General features: G+C 36.7%; 1 protein-coding gene across 2 annotated transcripts in view; it reads left to right on the forward strand.

Moving 5' to 3' along the window:
* The window catches only part of Sec16 (endoplasmic reticulum export factor secretory 16), a 592575-nt gene that overhangs the window by 149904 nt on the left and 421522 nt on the right, over positions 1-21149 (forward strand). For both annotated transcript variants that reach the window (XM_090389538.1, XM_090389539.1), the window contains exons 8-9: positions 1816-1987; positions 7716-8185. In XM_090389538.1, the coding sequence (XP_090245664.1) occupies positions 1816-1987; positions 7716-8185 (642 nt within the window). The remainder of the gene's footprint in view (positions 1-1815; positions 1988-7715; positions 8186-21149) is intronic.

Genomic DNA, 21149 nt, shown 5'->3' on the forward strand with positions numbered 1-21149 from the left:
AAATAATGGAGTCACTGGTTAAAGAAGCATTGCAGGATCATCTAGACAAGACAGCAGTGATAATTCAGACATAGCATGGGTTTGTCAAGGGGAAGTCTTGTCTGACCAGTTTGATTGGATACTATGATGTGGTAACAAAGGAGCTGGATGCAGGAAATAATTTTGATATCATATACTTGGATTTCAGGAAAGCTTTTGATACTGTTGCACATGGAAGACTACAAATTGGAGTGGTATGGCATTAAGGGCAAGTTGCTGCAATGGATAAAAGGATGGTTGGGTGGGAGAAGACAGAGTGGTAATCAGCGGATACTGCTCTACGTCGACTAATGTTATTAGTGGTGTTCCTTAGGGTTTGGTGTTGGGCCCATTGTTGTTTTGTATATTTATCAATGGTATTGATGAGGGTATATCAGGCTTAATGTCAAAGTTTGTAGATGATACAAAGGTTGGCAGGGTTGTTAATAACAGTAATGACAGTATGCTGCTGCAACAGGATCTGGAAAAGTTGGGTAGATGGGCTGAGAAGTGGCAACTGAAGTTTAACATTGACGAATGCAAAGTACTGCATATGGGTAGCAGTAACTCCCAGAGAAATGTACGAATCATGTGGCGTTACCTTCAGGGTAATTGAGAATGAAAGGGACCTGGGGGTAATTGTGCAGTCAGATATGAAGTGTTCTTAGCAGTGCAGACAGGATGACAGCAGGTCGTGGGATCCTATCAATGATATTCAGGAATTTTGCTAGTAAGGATAAGGATGTGATTATCTCTTTGTATAAGGCTGTGGTCAGGCCACACTTTGAGTACTGCATACAGGTCTGGAAGCTTCATTTTAGGAAGGATGTAGTGTTGCTAGAATGAGTGCAGAGAAGGGCAACAAGACTGGTGAAGGGAACTAAGGGGTGCTCTTATGAAGAAAGACTTAAGTTCTGCAAATTGCAGCTTCTGGAGACTAGGCAACTGCAAGACGATCTGATTGAGGTGTATAAGGCCTTGAATGGGTTGAGCAGGCTCAATGCCACTGAGATTTTTCCTCTTGCTTAGATTACAAACCTGATGGGGCATAGATTCAAGATGAGGAAAGACAGTTGTAGAATAGATGTGCAGAAGTTTTCCTTTAGCCAGTGGGTAGTTGATTGCTGGAACAAACTTCCATCTGTTGTTTTGGAAGTTGATAGCTTAAATAAATTCAAGGCAGAACTAGACAAACTTTTGGAATGAATGGATCAGTGAAATGGGAAGGGTTTTTTCTTTTGCTGATGCTGTATAAGCTTGCTTTCTTGCATCATGTGCCTCTACTAATGCTAATTACTACCATTGTGGTAGTATATTTCTGTTCCTCTTTGTATTAACTTCTCTGTGGCTTCTTTTTCTGTAGTTTGTTCTTTGCAAGTTTACAGGCTAGATTAGAAATTTGAAGGCTTACTATGGAATATACTTTGTTTTGGAACTTCAGGTTGAATTTAATGTTCATTAGAAACTAAATGTAAATGTTAAACAAGGAAAAACAAATAATCAAATAAACAAACACTTGAGCTACGCTCTAATATTCATTAGAAACTAAATGTAAATGTTAAACAAGGAAAAACAAATGATCAAATAAACAAACACTTGAGCTACGCTCTGCACAATGCCCAATTGAATACCCTTTCTTCAAATATTCATTCATTGTAGAGTGAAAGATATAAGGAAATAGTAAATTTGAATTGGAACCTTCATAACAACTCTGAACTTATTTAAAAGATGAGGTATTAAAGATGTTGTTTAAGATAAACATTGAAATGTTACTTCTCATTTAAAATGTTGTTTTAGGGCTTGGAAGAAAAGGAGAAACCAAAAAGCTGTGAAGAACCTATCAATCAGCAAGTGCCAGAGAATATCTCATCTGCTATTAATGAACATGTGTCTTCCCAGGACAGAGTAGTAATCAGAGCAAGAGAAGGAAGCCCATTTAAGCCTCCAAGTAAACAGATGGCAATTAGAGGTATTAAGTAATAATCATTTTCCTTGTGTAACTTGTTTGGCTTGTAATTATTTTGTTATGTATTCACAAAGACCCTTTTATTTATTTATTTCAGTTTGATTGAATGGTTTGCAGTTTAATCGCAAATGACACCAAGAAACTTGTTTGATATGATCGAGAACCGGTAATTGACTTTGTCAAATTAAAAGTAATTCAAAAGTAAAATGCTAAGAGTTTAAAACAACGGGAAGACTTTAGCATTAGTAGCAACAAATTATGCAAAAAAAAAAAAAAAAAAAAACTTATGCAGCATCAGCTTAAAAAAAAAAAACACTCCATTTCACCTATTCTTTCTAATGGTTTATTTAGTTCTTCCTTGAATTTTTTCCAGCAATCAACCATCTGTTGGCTGAAAGCAAACTTCCACACATCTATTTTGCAACTGTCCTTCCTTTGAATTTGTGCCCCCTCATATTGTTGTCTGAGGAAGAATCCCATCACCATTGAACTTGTTCAATCCATTTGCAACCTTAAACACCTCAGTTCTCCAGCCTATTCTCCAGATGCTGCAATTTGCAGAACTTAAGTCTTTTTAGGTAAAAGCACCCTTTTGCCTTTTGTTTCCCTTTCTGTACTCATTCCAGCAGCTGTACATCCTTCCTAAAATTAGGCTTTTAGACCTGTATGCAGTACTCAAGATATAGCCTGACCATTTGCTTATACAATGCGATAATCACCTCCTTATCCCTGCTAGCAAAATTCTTGTATATCATTGACAAAATCCCATGAGCCATCCTGGCAGCATGTCTGCTCTGCTGAACTTCATATCTGACTGACTGCACAATTACTCCCCAATGTCTTTTTCATTTTCCGCTACCCTCGGTATATTACCACACAGTTGGTATGTTACTGCTACTCATATGCAGTACTTTGCATCTGTCAGTGTTAAATTTCAATTGCCATTTCTTAGCCCATCTGCATAACTTTTCTAGATCCTGTTGCAGTAGCATTGTGTCATTCCTGTCATTAACTGCCCTGCCAACATTTATATCATCTGCAAACTTGGTCACTAAGCCTGATATGCTTTAATCAGTATCATTAATAAATACAGAAAACAAAAACGGGCCTAGCACCGAATCCCTGGGGGACTCCACTAATAACATTAGTCCATGAAGAGAAGTGTCTGTTGATTACCACTCTGTCTTCTCCTACCCAACCATTTGTTTATCCATAGTAGCAACTTGCCCTTAATGCCACACTGCTCCAATTTGTACAGCAGTCTTTTATGTTCAACAGTATCAAAACAAAAGCTTTCCTGAAATACAAATATATGATAGGAAAATTATTTTTGCATCCATTTTCTTTGTAACCACATTGTAGTAACCATTTCATAATTATGGCTAAAGGTTTGCTTACTTCCTTTGCTGCCTCCCTTAATATAATTTAATAGATTCCATCCACCCCAGATGTCTTTCTTATGTTAACTTCAACAATTTCAGCTTCACTCTCCTTTCGGTTATATTAAAATCATATAGCTCTCTGTTAGAGTTTGATAAACGTCTGTCTTCCACTTCCCTACAGAATTCCTCATGTGTGAATGTAGTTGCAAAATACTCATTCTGTTTGTCAGCAACCTGAGCAGGATCATCAACAGTTGAACCATCGATATCATGTGCACCAATTTGATTCCCTTCTTTTTTAAGGTTTCATAAGTAAATTAATCTTTGCTGTTTTTTCCCTGCATTTACCAAATATTTCTTATCTCCTTCAGCTTGAATAAACTCCTTTGTGACTTGATTGCAGACTAGTTTATATTTACCATAAGCATCTCTATAATCTGATAATTTTGATGCATCCCATTATTTTTTTTTTCACTGCCACGAGTATCACTGTTCAACTGACATCCACTTAGGCCTATACCTTGAAGAGTATTTCTTAGTTGATATGAAAAGCCTAGTATCTTCTGTTATTATTTCTTTGACTCTTTCTCGTTAAGAATGTGTTGATAGTAGTATCATCATTTGGCCCCACTGTATAGAATTTAAAAATTGCCCGAGACCACTGTTGTCACCTTTACGAAAGAAAAAAATCCTATCTTTTACCTTTGATGATAGTTACATCTTTAAGTAAATCCCAAATCAATGCACTATGATCACTGCCACTTAGTGGTTCTTTTAACTGCCAATTCTTAATGCATGAATAATCATTGCTGATAACACTGGTCAACACGTAAAATGTTACGAAAATGAAAATAACTTATCTTGACTAATTTTATTCTGCTGAACATGAAAATTCCAATAAAATTTGTCTATTGGCTCTTGTTTTCAACTTGCAGTTGGGGTCTCATATTAGCGAGTTACTCTTATCAACTATGGCTCTCGGCAAAACGCATGGCAACCCTGCAGTTTTAGATTCACCACGTTCTTATCACGTAATCCGCAACTGTCGCCTTTCTCTGCATCACATGATAAGTAGTGTCTTCAAGCCTCAAACGTGTCTTCAATTCTGTTGCAGTAATCCTTGAATATGGCTAGATACTGGGTGATTTGTTCTCAATTAATGGTTGTTCTCTGTGAGATTCCTACTCTCTGCGCAGTATTTGTGTTGTGTAAGATTAATTTGCCCCATAATTGTGTGAATAGTCCGGATGACATTCTGTTACGAATGTGGGGAGAAGTGACATTAGCTTCAAGAAAGCGTCCCTTAACTCAAGCCATAAAAGAAGCCTACTTCTTGTACTTTGGGTATAAAGTAGGCGACTTGGACAAGAACTGGGCTCCACACATATGCTGCACTACTTGTTCATCAAAACTCAATGCGTGGGTGAATCAAAAGGGATGTTTTATGCATTTCGCTATGATAAGGAGGGAGCCAACAAATCACATCAAAGACTGTTACTTCTGTATGGTGCCTCCTATTAGAAAAGGGATGACAATGAAGAAAAATTGGTCAGTGACTTACCCATATATACCATTTGCAATTCGCCCCATGCCTCACTGTGAAGTACTACCTATTCCTGAACCACCTGACCTTTTTTCTGTAACTGCAATGAAGATGAAGACACTGATGAACATCAACTTTGATATACATGGTACAGCAGCCAGCTACATCAAAGGATCCATCATTTTGTCCAAACCGTTATCCTTTTGAACCACATAAGATCACAGAAAATGAGCTTAATGACCATCAAGGATCTCAAACTGCCAAAGAATAAGGCAGAACTTTGAGCTTCGAGGCTACAACAGTGGGATCTTCTAGATCAGGCTGTGAAAGTGACAACATTTTGTACTCGAGATAAAGACTATGATAAGTTCTATCAAACAGAAGGTGACCTCACTGTTTGTATGCAAGGATGTTGATGGTCTGATGGAAACAATGAACACGATTCATGTTCCCAAAGAATGGCAACTATTTATAGACACTTCTAAGGTTAGCCTTAAGGCTGTGTTATTACACAATGGAAATATGTTGCCTTCAATGCCTCTTGCATATGCCCTCCACAAAAAAGAAACATGCAAACATGGAGAACATCCTCTTAGGTGTGCACTATCAAAGTGTGAGTGGCAGATATGTGGTGATTAAAGGTAATTGCCATTTAATTAGGACTATAAAAGGGTAACACTAAGTATTGTTGCTTTCTGTGCGAGTGGGATAGTCGTGCCAAAGATGTGCACTTATGAGAAGAGGAGTTGGCCTGGACAAAAATCATTAACATCTGGAATGAAGAACGTAGCATTTGAACCTCTAGTAGATCTAAATAAAGTTTTGCTTCCATCACCCCACATCAAACTGGGGCTTATGAAAAATTTCAGAAGGCTTTGAAGTGAACGGTCCTGCAATCACATACTTTCAAGAGAAATGCCCAAGACTTAGTACAGAGAAAATTAAGGCATCCGTTTTTATTGGTCCGCAAATAAGGCAACTTTTCAAAGATGAACAGTTCGAATGTGTCATTAGTGATAGTGAGAAATCAGCGTGGAAAGCCTTTCGAAATGTTTCAACTGGTTTTCTAGGAAACGTTAAAGCTGGCAACTACAGGCAGCTTGTAGAAGATCTCGTTACTTACAAAAAACTGGGGTGCAACATCAACATGTCATTGAAGATGCATTTACTGTACTCACACCTGGATTTATTTTCTCCAAACTGTGGTGCCGTGAGCAACGAACATGGTGAGCTCTTCCATCAAGACATTGCAGTGATGGAACAAAGGTACAAAAGAAATGGAGTGTCACCATGTTAGCCGATTATTGTTGGATGGTAAAAAGGGATACTCCCAAAGCTGAATACAAGTGAAAGGTGAAAAGGTCCCATGTTTGATATAGGTGTGTTCGTAGCTACATTTTACTACCATATAAATAAAAAAATAGCTTGTATAATTAAAAAAAACTACTTTTTTCAAAAACAAGAGCCAATCTGCCATTTTAAGCACCATTTCTGTGTTTAGCCCCAAAATCTATGAAGTAAACTTACTTTCATGCCTGTAACTAGATATGACCCAAAATTTGTTGTTCAGCGTAATCAGATCAAAAGTAATACTTCCTCTTGTTGCCTCTCTAACGTGCTGCTGTAGAAAGCTGTCATCCAATAAATCCACAAAATCTTGCTAGTCTGTGATTGACCAACTGACAAGTTGCAGACAATATCTGGAAAGTTAAAATCCCTCATTATAAGACATCCTGATTTACTGCCCCACTCTAGTTCTCTGTATGGTTGTTTATTGTACTCATGAGTTTGAAGGCCTATTTTGCTTTTCCAGTGCTTACCTCACACCAAACTGAGACATCATCTTCTACCCGTGTGAACTGGCTGCACTGCCTTAGATTTTATGTGCTTCTTAACTAAGTGCATAATTTCTCTCCCCCCCTCCTATCCTGTCTGTTCTTTCTGTATACACTGTATTTTTCATGTTCAAATTCTGTAGCCCTTATATCTGAGTGATACCAAGGCTCTGAATCCCAACAGTGTCTGCATTTGATGTCTTGACCAGCACTTCAAATTCATCCAATTTATGTACTATGCTCTTAGCATTCGTGTTCATACAACTATATATGCACCTGTTCCTACTCTTAGTTACCATAACACAGCCCATGTATATACTTGTTTTACAATGACTCGCATCAGTCCTTGAAATCTCCAGCACCTTACTTTCAATAGAAGCAGTGCAAATATCACTTTCTCCTCTGTCTGTAGCTATTGTTAATCTATAAGTGTGTGTGGTCTTTCTTGTCTTTCTTTTTCTTTCTTGGGGCCAGCAGGATTTAAACTACAGTGGTCTTAATGCAGCAACAGACTGAACCTTGCCTTTTTCTTATGTTGCTTGATATTGCACTACTTTCAAGGATGTGGCATCACCAAAAAAAAAAGTTCTGTCATTTATGGTCGTCCAATAGCAGATTTCCCTGATTTTGTTTTTATAATAAAACAAAATACTATTCTTGATATTCAAATATCATGTTAGCAGTTTGTCAGTGATTCACTTAAATTATTTCGCACTTGAAATTTATTCTTTTTCAAAGTTGTAATTCAAAAGAAATCAAAATGATGGTCCAACACTGAAATGCTCTATAGAAAAAGACTTTTTTTTTTAAAAAAAATGTGTCTGTTCTTGATGATGAAGTAAACTGATATTTATTTTTTAAAGACTTAATCCAGAATAATAAATTCTGTTTATGTATATATATTAGCATTTTTTAGTTTTATTCATTAGAGCTGTATGATTCAAAACAATTTTATTTATAAATCGCTTTAGGAATTGTGGTTCAGCAAGAAATTAGTCCCCAATCAGTTGGTCCTGTGGTGACAGTTAACAGTATCAGCCAAGATGTAAATCTGGAAACTTTGCCAGACAATTTGGAACGGCCTCCTGATGCTGAAGTATTTCAGCAGCAGCAACATTCTTCTTGGCATAGCGCCCTTCATAGACACCATGGAAGAGAACAGATTAACAACTCTCCCAGCACTACTCTTTGGGATAGCCCTGATATCCCCAGTGTTACTCTAGCACCAGCAGCACCACCTTTTCCTTTGTCACCAGTTCATCAACCTGAAAAGATGCAGCAAGATATACTATTGCATCAAGAAATAAAACAGAAAGAACCACTTGAAAGAATCACTGATGAAATGAGCTCTGCTTCATTAGAAAGTCCAGTGAAAGAGAACCCTCAATCTACATTATATTCTCTTTCTTCATCAACTTCACAGCTGCCAACTGTATCAAAAGTAAGATTATGTTCCTTTCTTTCTTTTAGATTTTTTTTTTTTTGTTGTTATTGTTCTACTGTGAGAGCAGAGTAGTAGTTATGATTGCATGTTTGATAGATAATAGGGTATGCTACACAGACAGCTAGGTTTGAGCCCACCCCGATGGACAAATTCTTGTTATATATTGTAAGTAACAACATCAATTATTGTGCCATTTTTATTCATTAGAAAATAGAACTAATTTATTACTTTTTTATGGAAGGTATCAAAAAAATGTTTCTAATTACTCTTCTCTCAGGATAGCTCCAGTACATTCAGACTTTTATCGTACATAAGTTCAAGGCATATAAACTGTGTGTATATGTAATGGTACATAATCATCATACATATTATACATTCAAGGCATATAAACTGTGTGCATGCATGCGCACGCGTGTTTGTTAATATATTTAATAAAGTATGCATAAATGCTGCTTTGCTTTTAGGTGCATCTGTCATACCCGATTTATTAATCTTTTATTCATTGAAACCATTGCATCAACAGAATACCTCTTAATCATATATTTATCGTAACTTTTTAAACATTGCCTTTAAGAGGTTACATTTAATATTCATTATTTGTAAATTTCATAATTGAGAGCTATTAAGTGCATGATAATTCCTATATTCTATTATATTATAAATCAACAGGGATTACTTTATTTTTTTATATCTAAAATAATCCCTGTTGATTTATAATTATTTGTAAAATAAAAAGAGGAGTTTACCTCAATATAGTACGTAGGACACTTCTGTATGATACTCTCCAGAAATTAAAACGAAAAAAAATCAAAAAACTTACATTAGAGTAACAAATAATTAAAAATCGATTTAACGCAATTAAAAATATTAAAAAGAATTTAATGAAAAATTTCAAAACGATTTTCCTTCCTGAAGCTGGCAATGCTTTTCAATCATGTGTCGTGATCACAGGAATGAAAATTACCGAATAGGGGTGAACATGAAACTTAAATAGTGATTATTTGTCTTCGCACATAGGCCCACACATCGGAGATCAAATATGGCTGGCGAACATTAACAGAATTCTCATGTAATTTAATTTCTATGGTTTCTGCAATTAATAGTTGCGTATAATTACATTGGACGTTAAGTATTTTGGCCTCGTTAAATAAAAAAGTATGTTTTTTGTTAATGGCATGAAAGGCTAATTCTGACGCTGCTGAATGAGAAGCACGAACCGAGGCTTCATGTTGATTAACACGAATATTCAGGGAAAAACGCGTAGAACCTTGGTAAGACAAGTCGCAATCACTGCAAGAAATATATACCAGGTCATTAATTTGCATTGCAGAAAGAACCGAGCAATTGTTCAGTATAGTGTGTAATTTCTGTATTGGCCTGGCCACAATTTTAAATTCGGTATCTTTAAAGAATCTGTTAAGCTCTTTGTGCCACTGTTCAACATATGGGACAGAAATAAAGTATTTTTTGATATTACTATTGTTGGTTGGTGTAATATTTTGTATCCTATCCTTAGCTTGTATCCTTATTCGGTTTATTGTAGCAAGAGGATAACCCCTGTTTAAGAACCTGCTAGTTAATATTTTTATTTCAGAGCACAAAGCAGATTCCGTCGTTGAATATTTATAAGCATTTAGAAATTGATTAAAGATAATCGATCTTTTGTTGGTGAACAGGTGATAGCTATTATAATGTGGAAGCATACTGGTGTTTGTAGGTTTTCGATAGATGCTAAATTGGATTTTATTCGAGTCCCAAGTAAGTGTGAAATTTAGAAAGTTTAATGACTTTGTATCCATATCCTCCCTTTCCAATGTAAATTTGAGTCTAGAATGAATATTATTAAACAAATGTAAAATGTCTTGGATAGTAGTATTATCAGTAATAACTAGAACATCGTCTAAATACCTCCCATAGTATATGATATGTGGTCGAAAAGGTGTCAAATGTATATGTTTAATCACTGAGAGATAGATCTCTGACATTAAGCCGCTCAGGCTCAAACCCATTGGCAATCCAAAAATTTGTTTGTACACCTTGTCTCGAAAGGTGTTATAGTTGGCCTCAACTAACAGTTTAATTAAGTGAAAAATTTCCTTAATAGGTAGCTTCATGTAATTAATTGGTATCAAGTTATTATTTAACAAATCCCAAATAATATCTAATGTGTATTCAACATTTACATTCATATATAATGAGGTAACATCTAATGAGAATAAATTGACATTGTCGCCAAGTTTACAGTCCTTAAGATTATTAAATAATGTATTGTAGTTCTTAATCCCAAATTATATCACCTTCTAAAGGGTTTTATAATGCTATATACATGTGGCTAAGGATGAAAATGCCAAGTTCCTGTAGAAAACAATAGGTCGAATAGGAAATCCAATCTTGTGTGATTTTACCTGACCGAAAAGTGCAGGAATATTGTATGTTCTGGCCTTCAATTCCTTTAACTGAGCCATAGTAATGGGAGGTATTTAGACGATGTTCTAGTTATTACTGATAGTACTATCCAAGACATTTTACATTCATTTAATAATATTCATTCTAGACTCAAATTTACATTGGAAAGGGAGGATGTGGATACAAAGTCATTAAACTTTCTAAATTTCACACTTACTTGGGACTCGAATAAAATCCAATTTTTAGCATTTATCGAAAACCTACAAACACCGGTATGCTTCTACATTATAATAGCTATCACCCGTTCACCTACAAAGGATCGATTATCTTTAATCAATTTCTAAATGCCTATAAATATTCAACGATGGAATCTGCTTTGTGCTCTGAAATACAAATATTAACTAGCAGGTTCTTGAACAGGGGTTAACCCCTTGCTACAGTAAACCGAATTAGGATACAAGCTAAGGATAGGATACAAAATATCACACCAACCAACAATAGTAAAATCAAAAAATACTTTATTTCTGTCCCATATGTTGAACAGCGGCACAAACAGCTTAACAGATTCTTTAAAGATACCGAATTTAAAATTGTGGCCAGGCCAATACGGAAATTACACACTATACTGAACAATCACTCGGTTATTTCCGCAATGCAAATTAATGACCTGGTATACATTTCTTGCAGTGATTGCGACTTGTCTTACCAAGGTTCTACGCATTTTTCCCTGAATATTTGTGTTAATCAACATGAAGCCTCAGTTCGTGCTTCTCGTTCAGCAGCATCAGAATTAGCCTTTCATGCCATTAACAAAAAACATACTTTTTTTATTTAACAAGGCAAAATAATTAATGTCCACCGTAATTATACGTGACTATTAATTTCAGAAACCGTAGAAATTAAATTTCGCGAGAATTCTGTTAATGTTCGTCGGCCATATTTGATTTCCGATGTGTGGGCCTATGCGCGAAGACAAATAATCACTATTTAAGTTTCATGTTCACCCCTATTCGGTAATTTTCATTCCTGTGATCACCACATATGGTCGAAAAGCATTGCCACCTTCAGGAAGGAAAATCGTTTTGAAAATTTTTGTCAAATTCTTTTTAATAGTGTTAAATTGATTTTTAATAGTGTTAAGTTAGTTTTTAATTATTTGTTACTCCAATGTAAGTTTTTCGTTTTTTTTTTTTTTTTTTTTTTTTGAGTTTTAATTTCTGGAGGGTATCATGTGGAAGTTCTACGTACTATATTGAGGTAAACTCCTTATTATTTTACAAATATTAATATCAACGTAGAACGTATTGAGCATTACAGCTCTGATTCATACTATCTAATTTAATATTCATATATATACAAAGGGTACTAGGAAAGTTTTGCAATACAGCTTTGTTTATTTAATTTTTTCAAAGTAATTTCCTCTACATTCAATACACCTCTCCATCCTCCGAAACCAATCTTTAAACCAGTTCTGCCAAGTTTCACTAGGGAGTAAAGCACACTCGTTGTCCCAAGCCCGTAGAAGGTCCTCATCACTGGAAAACCGCCTCCCTTTTAGCTTCATTTTCACATGCGGGAACAGTGCAAAGTCGCAGGGAGCAAGGTCTGGACTGTAGGGAGGGTGCTCGAGAAGTTTCAGTCCTGTCGTGGTCAAATATTCGGTGCAGGCTTTGGTGCGGTGAGCTGCAGCATTATCATGATGGAGGTACCAGGTGTCCATTCTTGACTTTGGCCGCAGGTTCTTCATAGATCCAATGACTTTAGGCAGGCATTGTTCAGTATACCACTTAGCTGTGACTGTCTTCTGTGTGTCCAAAACGACACGTTCCACAATTCCACTCGATTTGAAAAATACAGCTATCATTTTCTTCTTTACAGATCGGGATTTTCTGACAATTACGGGTGTGTCGTCATCATCAAAGACCCAAACTTTGTTTTGAGCCTTGGTTGGCAGATCGTAATAGTACAGCCAAGTCTCGTCACCTGTCACAATGTTGTTCACATACCGAGATTGTCCCTTATCAAACTTTTTTAACATCTCCCGGCACCAAGTCACACGTCGTGTCATCTGCTCTTCAGTCAGTTGATGCGGCACCCAGAGAGAACAAAGTTTCTTGACGTGCAAATGATCTTGCAGAATCGAACGAATTGCTGGTGCATTTAGGCCCAAAGTATCCTCTATCTGTTGGTAGGTCACTCGCCTGTTTTCGTCAAGCATTTTCCTCACAGCAGTAACGTTTTCCTCCGTAACTGACGTTCGTGGCCTTCCCGGCCTCTCAGAATCCTCCAGAGTGAAATTTCCCCTTTGGAATTCTCTATACCACCTGAATATCGTTGTACGATGTGGACAATCATCATCTAGTGCAAGAGTCATTTCTTCTAAGCACTGGTCTATGGTTAAACCACGCACGAAATTATACCGCAAAACTATCCTTATCTCATTTCGTGACCACGATGCCATCGCAAGCACTTTACACTCTCACTACTAATGAATAACTGAGCCCATCGACTTGGCGTGGCGGCTACTATGCATGTATGAACATGTCTCAACATGCAGCAACAAGCAGCTTCCTGTGATTCGTTGTTGCGTCATATTGCAAAACTTTCCTAGTACCCTTTGTATGTATATATATACATAAGTTCAGAGCATATAAACTTCTATGTACCAAAGTGTAGATTTAATGCATATTAAAGATTCGGTCAAATGAAAACATAACAAAAATGAAAATAATTTAGTATGTACAGTACATACGAGATGTGGAAATAAAGTTGCTGGATAGGTGTTGTTGCAGTCATGTTTGATGAGTTTGAAAATAAACAGAATATCAAATTTTGCTTTAAACTATGAAAATCTGCAACAGAAATGTATGAAATGTTAAAAACTGTTTATGATGATGAAACATTTAAGTCATACCAGTGTGTTTGAATGATATTAGCTAATCAAAGATGGATGTGAGGATATTCATGATGAACCAAGAAGTAGACATCTGTCAACCTCTTGAAATGAAGACAGATTTGCAAAAGTTCTGGAAATTATGACAAGAAATTGTCATTTGATCTTCAGAATGATGGATAAAGAGTTGGATATAAATAAGGAGACAGTTTGTCAAATTCTGCATGAAGATTTAAGAAAAAGGAAGTCCATGCAAAATTTGTGCCTCACAGATAAGCAGAAGCAACAGAGAATGTTATCATTCAAAGACAGTCCTAATTTCCTTGACTGTATTGTCTCTGGAGATGAGTGTTGAGCATGTCAGTACAACCCAGAGATGAAGCATCAGAGCATTTAGTGGATTTTAAACTCGTCACCACCAAGGCCCAAAAAAGCTCATGGAAGTTCAGGATCCAGACAATCAATGTAAGTCACAACCTGTTTTTCAACAAACAGGTTGTGACTTACAAGAAATTTATACCTTGTCCAGGAACTTTATTACTACACCTCGTATCTCCCCCCCACACAATGTAAAACATGAAACAGTTATCTTGGCAGAATATTTACGCCAAATAAGAAGCAAATACTTGTTTCTTCTATATCCATGATTCTTATATTCTTGTTGTCATTTAACTATGGGTTTTGTTAGTGGATTGGTATTGCACCATAAGTGCACTTAGCTATTATATTTTAATTTCTCATTGTATTCAAATCTACTTCATTAACATGCCAATTACTTTTTCAGTCAGTTGCTGCTATGCGCTTATTTAACATCTCACATTAATTATAGCTCCATGACTTCTAGTCACCACAATTAATCTAATATTATAAATAGCAGAAGCTTCTTTTTTTTTTTTTTAACTTACCTCACTATCTGTTTGGTTAGTGAGGTGAATTTAAAAAATCTTAATTTTAATTTTAGTTTAAAACAATGTGACCACATTCATCCTGAAATGCATTCCAGTTGATTTATGCTTGCTTTCTGAAACTAAGTAAAAACTAAATAAAACTTAATTTAAAATTAAGCTCAGTTTGTAATCAGTTTTATTTAGGTTAAAAAGCAGGGCATTTTTCGGCTGGAATACATTTCAGGATGAATGAGGTTGGTTTTTAAACTCCAAAATTCTTCCATCTATAATTTTCATGATCATTTAACCAAACATGTAGTGGGGTAAGTCACTTAAAAAGAAGGTCTTGCTATCTAATATTTAATATTTAATTTAATATTTAAATTAAATATTAAATATTTAATGTTTTAATATTTAGCCACTGTTGCTTAATGGCCTTGTAACAAGATGAAGTTTACTGGTGTCACGTTGCTGTGGCACTATATTTCACACTATTTAGCTTTGATGCCATCAAGGGATGTGACAGTCTAAATTTATTGTAATTCTTTATTTAAAATTTATTGTAAGTCTAAATTTATTATTAGAATTTGTTCAAATACATTATCACTTAAAGTAATAATGTACTCTAAATTATTTTTAGATCACATTCCTTCTACAACCCTATTTTCTTAATTTAGTCCCCCCCCCCCAACAAACTTGACTGTTGCTATATGTATGATACTGGTTTTCTTCATAACTGCTTCTTGCCTGGCTTAGCCATTTTGCACTTATTTAACTACTTTATTAATTTAAATACTTTATTTTATATTATACTGGGACAACATCAGTTGGGAATGCTTTGCAATTTGTCTTTTAGGACTTCCATTTCTTTATTATTTTTTAAGTCAATTTATTTTATTTTCTATACATACAAAGGGTGATTATAATAAGTGTCACTTCAGCTGGCTGTCGTTAAAAAACTGCAGCCAGATGAATTTTCCAAGAAGACAGATGCAATTTAACAGCAGCAGAAAATTAAATTTGGAGATGGGTACTATCCAAAGCATACAGAAATTAAAAATACAAAAAAATAAATAAATTATTAGTTCCAAAAACTGCCACTGGACGTGGGTGCAGTTGTCACTGTGTGCACCATAATGCAATTTAACTTCATCACATAACCATTGCTGATGCTTCTGAGAGGATTTAAAAATGGATGGCAAATGCAGTCAAGCTTGAAACAGTACTTGAAAAGAACTGTGCTTTGTTGTAAAGCTGTTGTACCAAACTAAGAGCAACTCCATAGCTACGCTTAAGAGATTCTTCCACTTCATTTAAAAAGATTAAAAAAAAGAACCACTTTCCCAAACCAGGCTGCACAATACGATGAGCAAACAGGTGGTATCTGTAGCTCATCGTATTGTGGCAGCTATTGTTGAAAAGATCATTATTGCTGGCTATTGGTGTAGCACAAAATCAACATCTGTCTGTTAGTACTAGGATGGTATCACAAAATCAACATGTTTGTAAAGTACTTAAATCCGTCATTCACTGTACCCATACAAAATCCATTTAGTCCAATAGAACACAAACTGATCCACCTCAACATAATGACTTTGCACTATTGTTTCTGACAAGGATGGAGATCAACAGCATGGCGAGAGAACATCTTGCAGAGTTATGAGAGGCAGATTTCCAGTTAAGTGGCATTGTGAATATCTATAATTGTAATGTGTGGAGATATCACCTTCAGATGTTGTAAGCAAAGTGCCTCTCCATTGCCCACATGTTGTTCCTTAGTATGGGTTTACAATTCACAATTTCACAAGTGGACCATTTTTATTTAAAGAGTTAAGTTCATGGTCCACTGACTACTGTAAAAGTTGAGTGTCACTGTGATCTTCTCAGTCATCCTGAGATTCCTGCTGTTCAGGGGGGAGAGGGGGGGTTATTTGGAAACAACTGTTTTTATGCAGAAGAGTTCCTTCAAGCATTAGTTGGTCAGTAACTCAGATGCTTTTTAACATATTCAATGATGGCCACATATTTCCTGTCATTTTAGGAACATTTAATTACCACTATTAACAATTAACATTTCAATGATAGTGTTTCAAGGATATAATCAATTTCTGGATGTTAAAGGTATGCATTTAACATTTTTTTTTCTCATGACATACTTCAGACAACAGTCTACCACACTATACTGTGCTTCAACCATCAATGACAAAAGTGACCAACATACATGTTGATCTCAATATTCAACAGTTCAGGCAAAAAGTGCCGATTGGCCCCTGGTAGTACGTTTTGGAGTCTCTTTTGTTTTTTTAATACAAGTTAGATAATGTATATTCCACATTTATCTTTCTATTAATGAAGTAATGAAGTTTTCCACCTACAGCCAAATGATATGCTTTAATTATAACTGCTGTGTGTGTGGTCTCTGCATACACATGCACGCAATTATCATTTATATAACAGACCAACTAGACAGAATGGAAGGTAATGTCAAGTAGTCTCTGAGACTAGACTAACGCCACCAGAATAATAACTGAACACTTCATTCAGCTGTAACATATATGTATGAAGCCAGCAGAAAAATAAGGTGTACTGAGCTGTGAAATTCCCCATTAATATTGTTTCAATAATTTTTTGTTAAGTAATCAGAGTATAATTACTTTTCAATTTTTTTTTGTGGTAAAAACTTGACTGCTTAACACTGATTAATTTTATTACTTAACGGTCATTACGCTTTATTAACAGTTAAACAAAGTTTCAATTTTTTTTTGTTTTGTTTTGCTGTTTTTTTTTTTTTTAATGAAAATTCCAAACATGAAAGGTATTAGAACCTGAAGTACTTTGTGCCATGTATGTATTGTGGATTGCAGAGACAGAGGATTCTTTTTGACATTAGACTTGAATTTCTGTAGATCATAATTTTTAGGAAATACATGTGAAGGAATGTTGTTCCAGAAAACAGAAGTAAAAGGGATAAATGAGGAAGAGAAAAAGTTGGTTTCCCTGAGTTTGGAGTTAGACAATGAATGGATGATGACTGGTTGTGGCACATGTTTGGGCTGGATTGAAAGAGAGTGGTGGGGGGCAGATTACAATTGAAACTTCAAAAAAAACAGCACCCATGGAAGTATCCACAGAAAATGCATGCAGCAGAAAATTAACAGCTGTGAGGAGAGTGGAGAGACATTGTAAGATTGAAGTCATAAATTAACCTGAGTGCCCTCTTTTGAATGGGGTCTAGAAAGACTCCATTCAAAAGTGGGCACTTAGAAACTTGAGAGACTACAATATTTGATTGCAGGTCAGATTTGAGATTAACTGTAAAATCAAGGGTTTATTGTATATACTCGGTTCAGTTTTTAAGGCTGAAAGTGCTCAAGTTAAATTCTTTTATTTCATCATACAACTTCCTGTATGCTTATTAGGTTCTGTATCCAAGACTAAAATTGACTTATTTTTGACATGTTCAACTACCAGGTCTGGAGGGTACGTGTCATTTGTAATCAGGGCCGCTCCAATAAGAATTGCAGGGGCCAACAGGTAGGCTAGCAAGCTGCAAAGGCAGCAAAATAAACTTTCAGCAATAAAAGGGCACAGGCATGTATGTACATACATCAGTGAGCCAAAACATTATGACCAGTGAGTCTTTATGCAAATCAAAGCAACTGCAGATGAGTATAAGTGCATGTGCTGGTTGGGACACTGTATAAAAAACACCTGATACTGAGCTCTGTCAATCAGTGTTATTCAGATGGAAAAGGCAGCGGACTTAAGCGAGTTTGACAATGGCCAGACAACTGGGTCAGAGCATATCCAAAACGGCACGGCTGGTGGGATGCTCACGGTCAGTCATGGTTAGTACCTACCGAAAGTGGTCCGAGAAGGGGAACCCACGAACCACCGGCGAGGTGTTGGATGACCACGGCTCATTGATGCTCAAGGTGAGTGAAGGCTCTTCTGGATGGTACGTGGCAACAGAAGGGCGACTGTGACGCACCTCGCCAGTAATTGGAGTGCTGGTGACAGGAGTAATGTGTCATAACACACGCAGTACATAGAACCCTGCTGAAATTGGGGCTGCATAGCCACAGGTCACTCAGAGTACCCATGCTATCCATGGTTCACTGGCGACAGGACCTACAATGGGCATGTGAGCATCAAAACTGGACCTTGAGTGATTAGAGGAAGGTTGTCTGGTCCAATGAATCACGTTTCCTGTTGCACCATGTGGATGGCCGGTTACGTGTGTGTCATTTACCTGAGGAACTGGATGCACCGTGGGACGAAAACAAGCCAGTGGCAGCGGTGTCATGCTTTGGGCAATGTTCTGCTGGGATACCCTGAGTCCAGTCATCCACATGCTGGGTGCTCTGACATCTGCCACCTTCCTAAACATCATTGCTGACCAGGTACACCCTTTCATGGCAATGCTCTTCCCCTCTGGTGGTGCCGTCTTTCAGCAGGATATTGCGCCATGCCACACTGCCCAATTGTTCGAGACTGGTTCGCAGAACATGAGGAGGAAGACTTCCAGGTATTGACCTGGCCTCCAAATTCCGCAGGCATCAATCCCATTGGGCATCTGTGGTTTGTGTTGAAACAGCAACTCCGATGTGCGGCATCTCAACCGAGACCTTACAGGAGTTAAAGGATCTGCTGGTTACATGTTGGTACCAGATACCACAAGACACATTTAGAAATCTTGTAGCGTCCATGCCTCGTTGGATACGAGTTGTTTTGGCTGCACGTGGAGGACCAACATCATATTAGGTAGATGGTTATAATGTTTTAGCTGATCGGTGTGTGTGTGTGTGTGTGTGTGTATATATATATATATATATATATCCCTAGGAAAGGTCCTGTTTTTAAATTCATCATAATTATTGCAATTTTACAAGATGAGGCTGTCTACAAACTAGAAAATTTTTATGCTGTTATCTAGATTTCTTTCAAAGTAATACAAACAGAGAATTGCAATGACAGGGGAACAACATGCTCCCATTGCGATATCTCTGCTTTGTGCATAAATGTTATTGCTAAAATTTATATAGATATTAAATAACAATAGAAATTACAGTGGGATCAACTGACGATGTTACCAACAGTAAATTCTAAGTGGGAAGCATTCAAGGAATTAATAGTGGATGCTACTAAAAGTTTCATACCAATTAAGAAATATTGTTCAAGGTTTAGGCCTAAATGGTTGTCAAATGAACTAATGAGACTCGTAACAGAGAAGAAAAATGCATGGGATGCATATAAATTATCGAGCGACTCAGAAGCCTATGGAGATATAAGTTAATCTGTAATCAGGTCACAAAGGAGGTTCGGCAGGCGAAGGCAGATTACGAGAAATCCTTGGCAAAAGATGCTAAGAAAAACAGCAAGGATTTCTTTACTTATATAAACTCTAAAAGGAAGGGGATGAATCTGATTGGTCCACTTGACATCGATGGTTCGACTGTTGATGATCCTGCTCAGATAGCAAACAAACTGAATGAGTATTTTGCATCTACATTCACACATGAGGAATTATTAAGGTTTGAAAATGGCAGTAGGTTATCAAATTGTAGCAGGATACTTAATGATTTTGTAATAACTGAGAGCAAAGTGGAAGAGAAACTGTTGAAGTTAAACGTAAGAAAAGCACCTGGGGTGGATGGGATCTATCCAGTTATGTTAAAGGAGGTGGCAAAGCAACTAAGCAAACCCTTAGCCATAATTATGAGAGCATCCTTGGACTCAGGGGAGGTTCCCACAGACTGGAGATATGCAAATGTATCCCCAATTCACAAAGGGGGATCGAAGGGTGACACGAGTAATTACAGATCAGTTAGTTTAACTTCTGTTCCAGGTAAAATAATGGAGTCGCTGGTTAAAGATGCATTGCAGGATCATCTAGACAAGACTGCAGCAATAATTCAGACACAGCATGGGTTTGTTAAGGGAAAGTCTTGTCTGACAAATTTGATAGGATATTATGATGTGGTTACAAAGGAACTGGATGCAAAAAATAATTTTGATGTCATATATTTGGATTTCAGGAAAGCTTTTGACACTGTTGCGCATGGAAGACTATTGTACAAATTGGAGCAGAATGATATTAAGGGTAAGTTGCTACAATGGATAAAAGGTTGGTTAAGTGCTAGAAGACAGAGGGTGGTAATGAATGGGTGCTGCTCTTCTTGGACTAAATGTTATTAGTGGAGTCCCACAGGGTTCGGTGTTGGGTCCACTGTTGTTTTGTATATTTATCAATGATATTGATGAAGGTATATCAGGCTTAGTGTCGAAGTTTGCAGATGATACAAAGGTTGGCAGGGTTGTTAATGACAGTAATGGCAGTGTGCTACTGCAACAGGATCTAGATAATTTGGGCAGATGGGCTAAAGAAGTGGCAACTGAAGTTTAACCTTGACAAATGCAAAGTACTGCATATGGGTAGAAGTAACCCCAGAGAAACGTACCAACTGTGTGGTACTACACTTAAGGTGGTAGAAAATGAAAAAGACCTGGGAGTAATTGTGTAGTCAGATATGAAGTTTTCTGAGCAATGCAGACAGGCTGCCAGGGCAGGTCATGGGGTTTTGTCAATGATATATAGGAATTTTGCTAGCAGGGAAAAGGAGGTGATTATCCTTCTGTATAAGGCAATGGTCAGGCCACGCCTTGAGTACTGTGTACAGGTCTGGAGGCCTCATTTTAGGAAGGATGTAGATTTACTTGAGCGTGTACAGAGAAGGGCAACAAGATTGGTGAGGGGAATGAAGGGATCCTCTTA

Source organism: Mastigoproctus giganteus, chromosome 2, assembly GCF_048544385.1.
Source record: "Mastigoproctus giganteus isolate SK-2022 chromosome 2, ASM4854438v1, whole genome shotgun sequence".
NCBI classification, from domain to species: Eukaryota; Metazoa; Arthropoda; class Arachnida; order Uropygi; family Thelyphonidae; genus Mastigoproctus; species Mastigoproctus giganteus.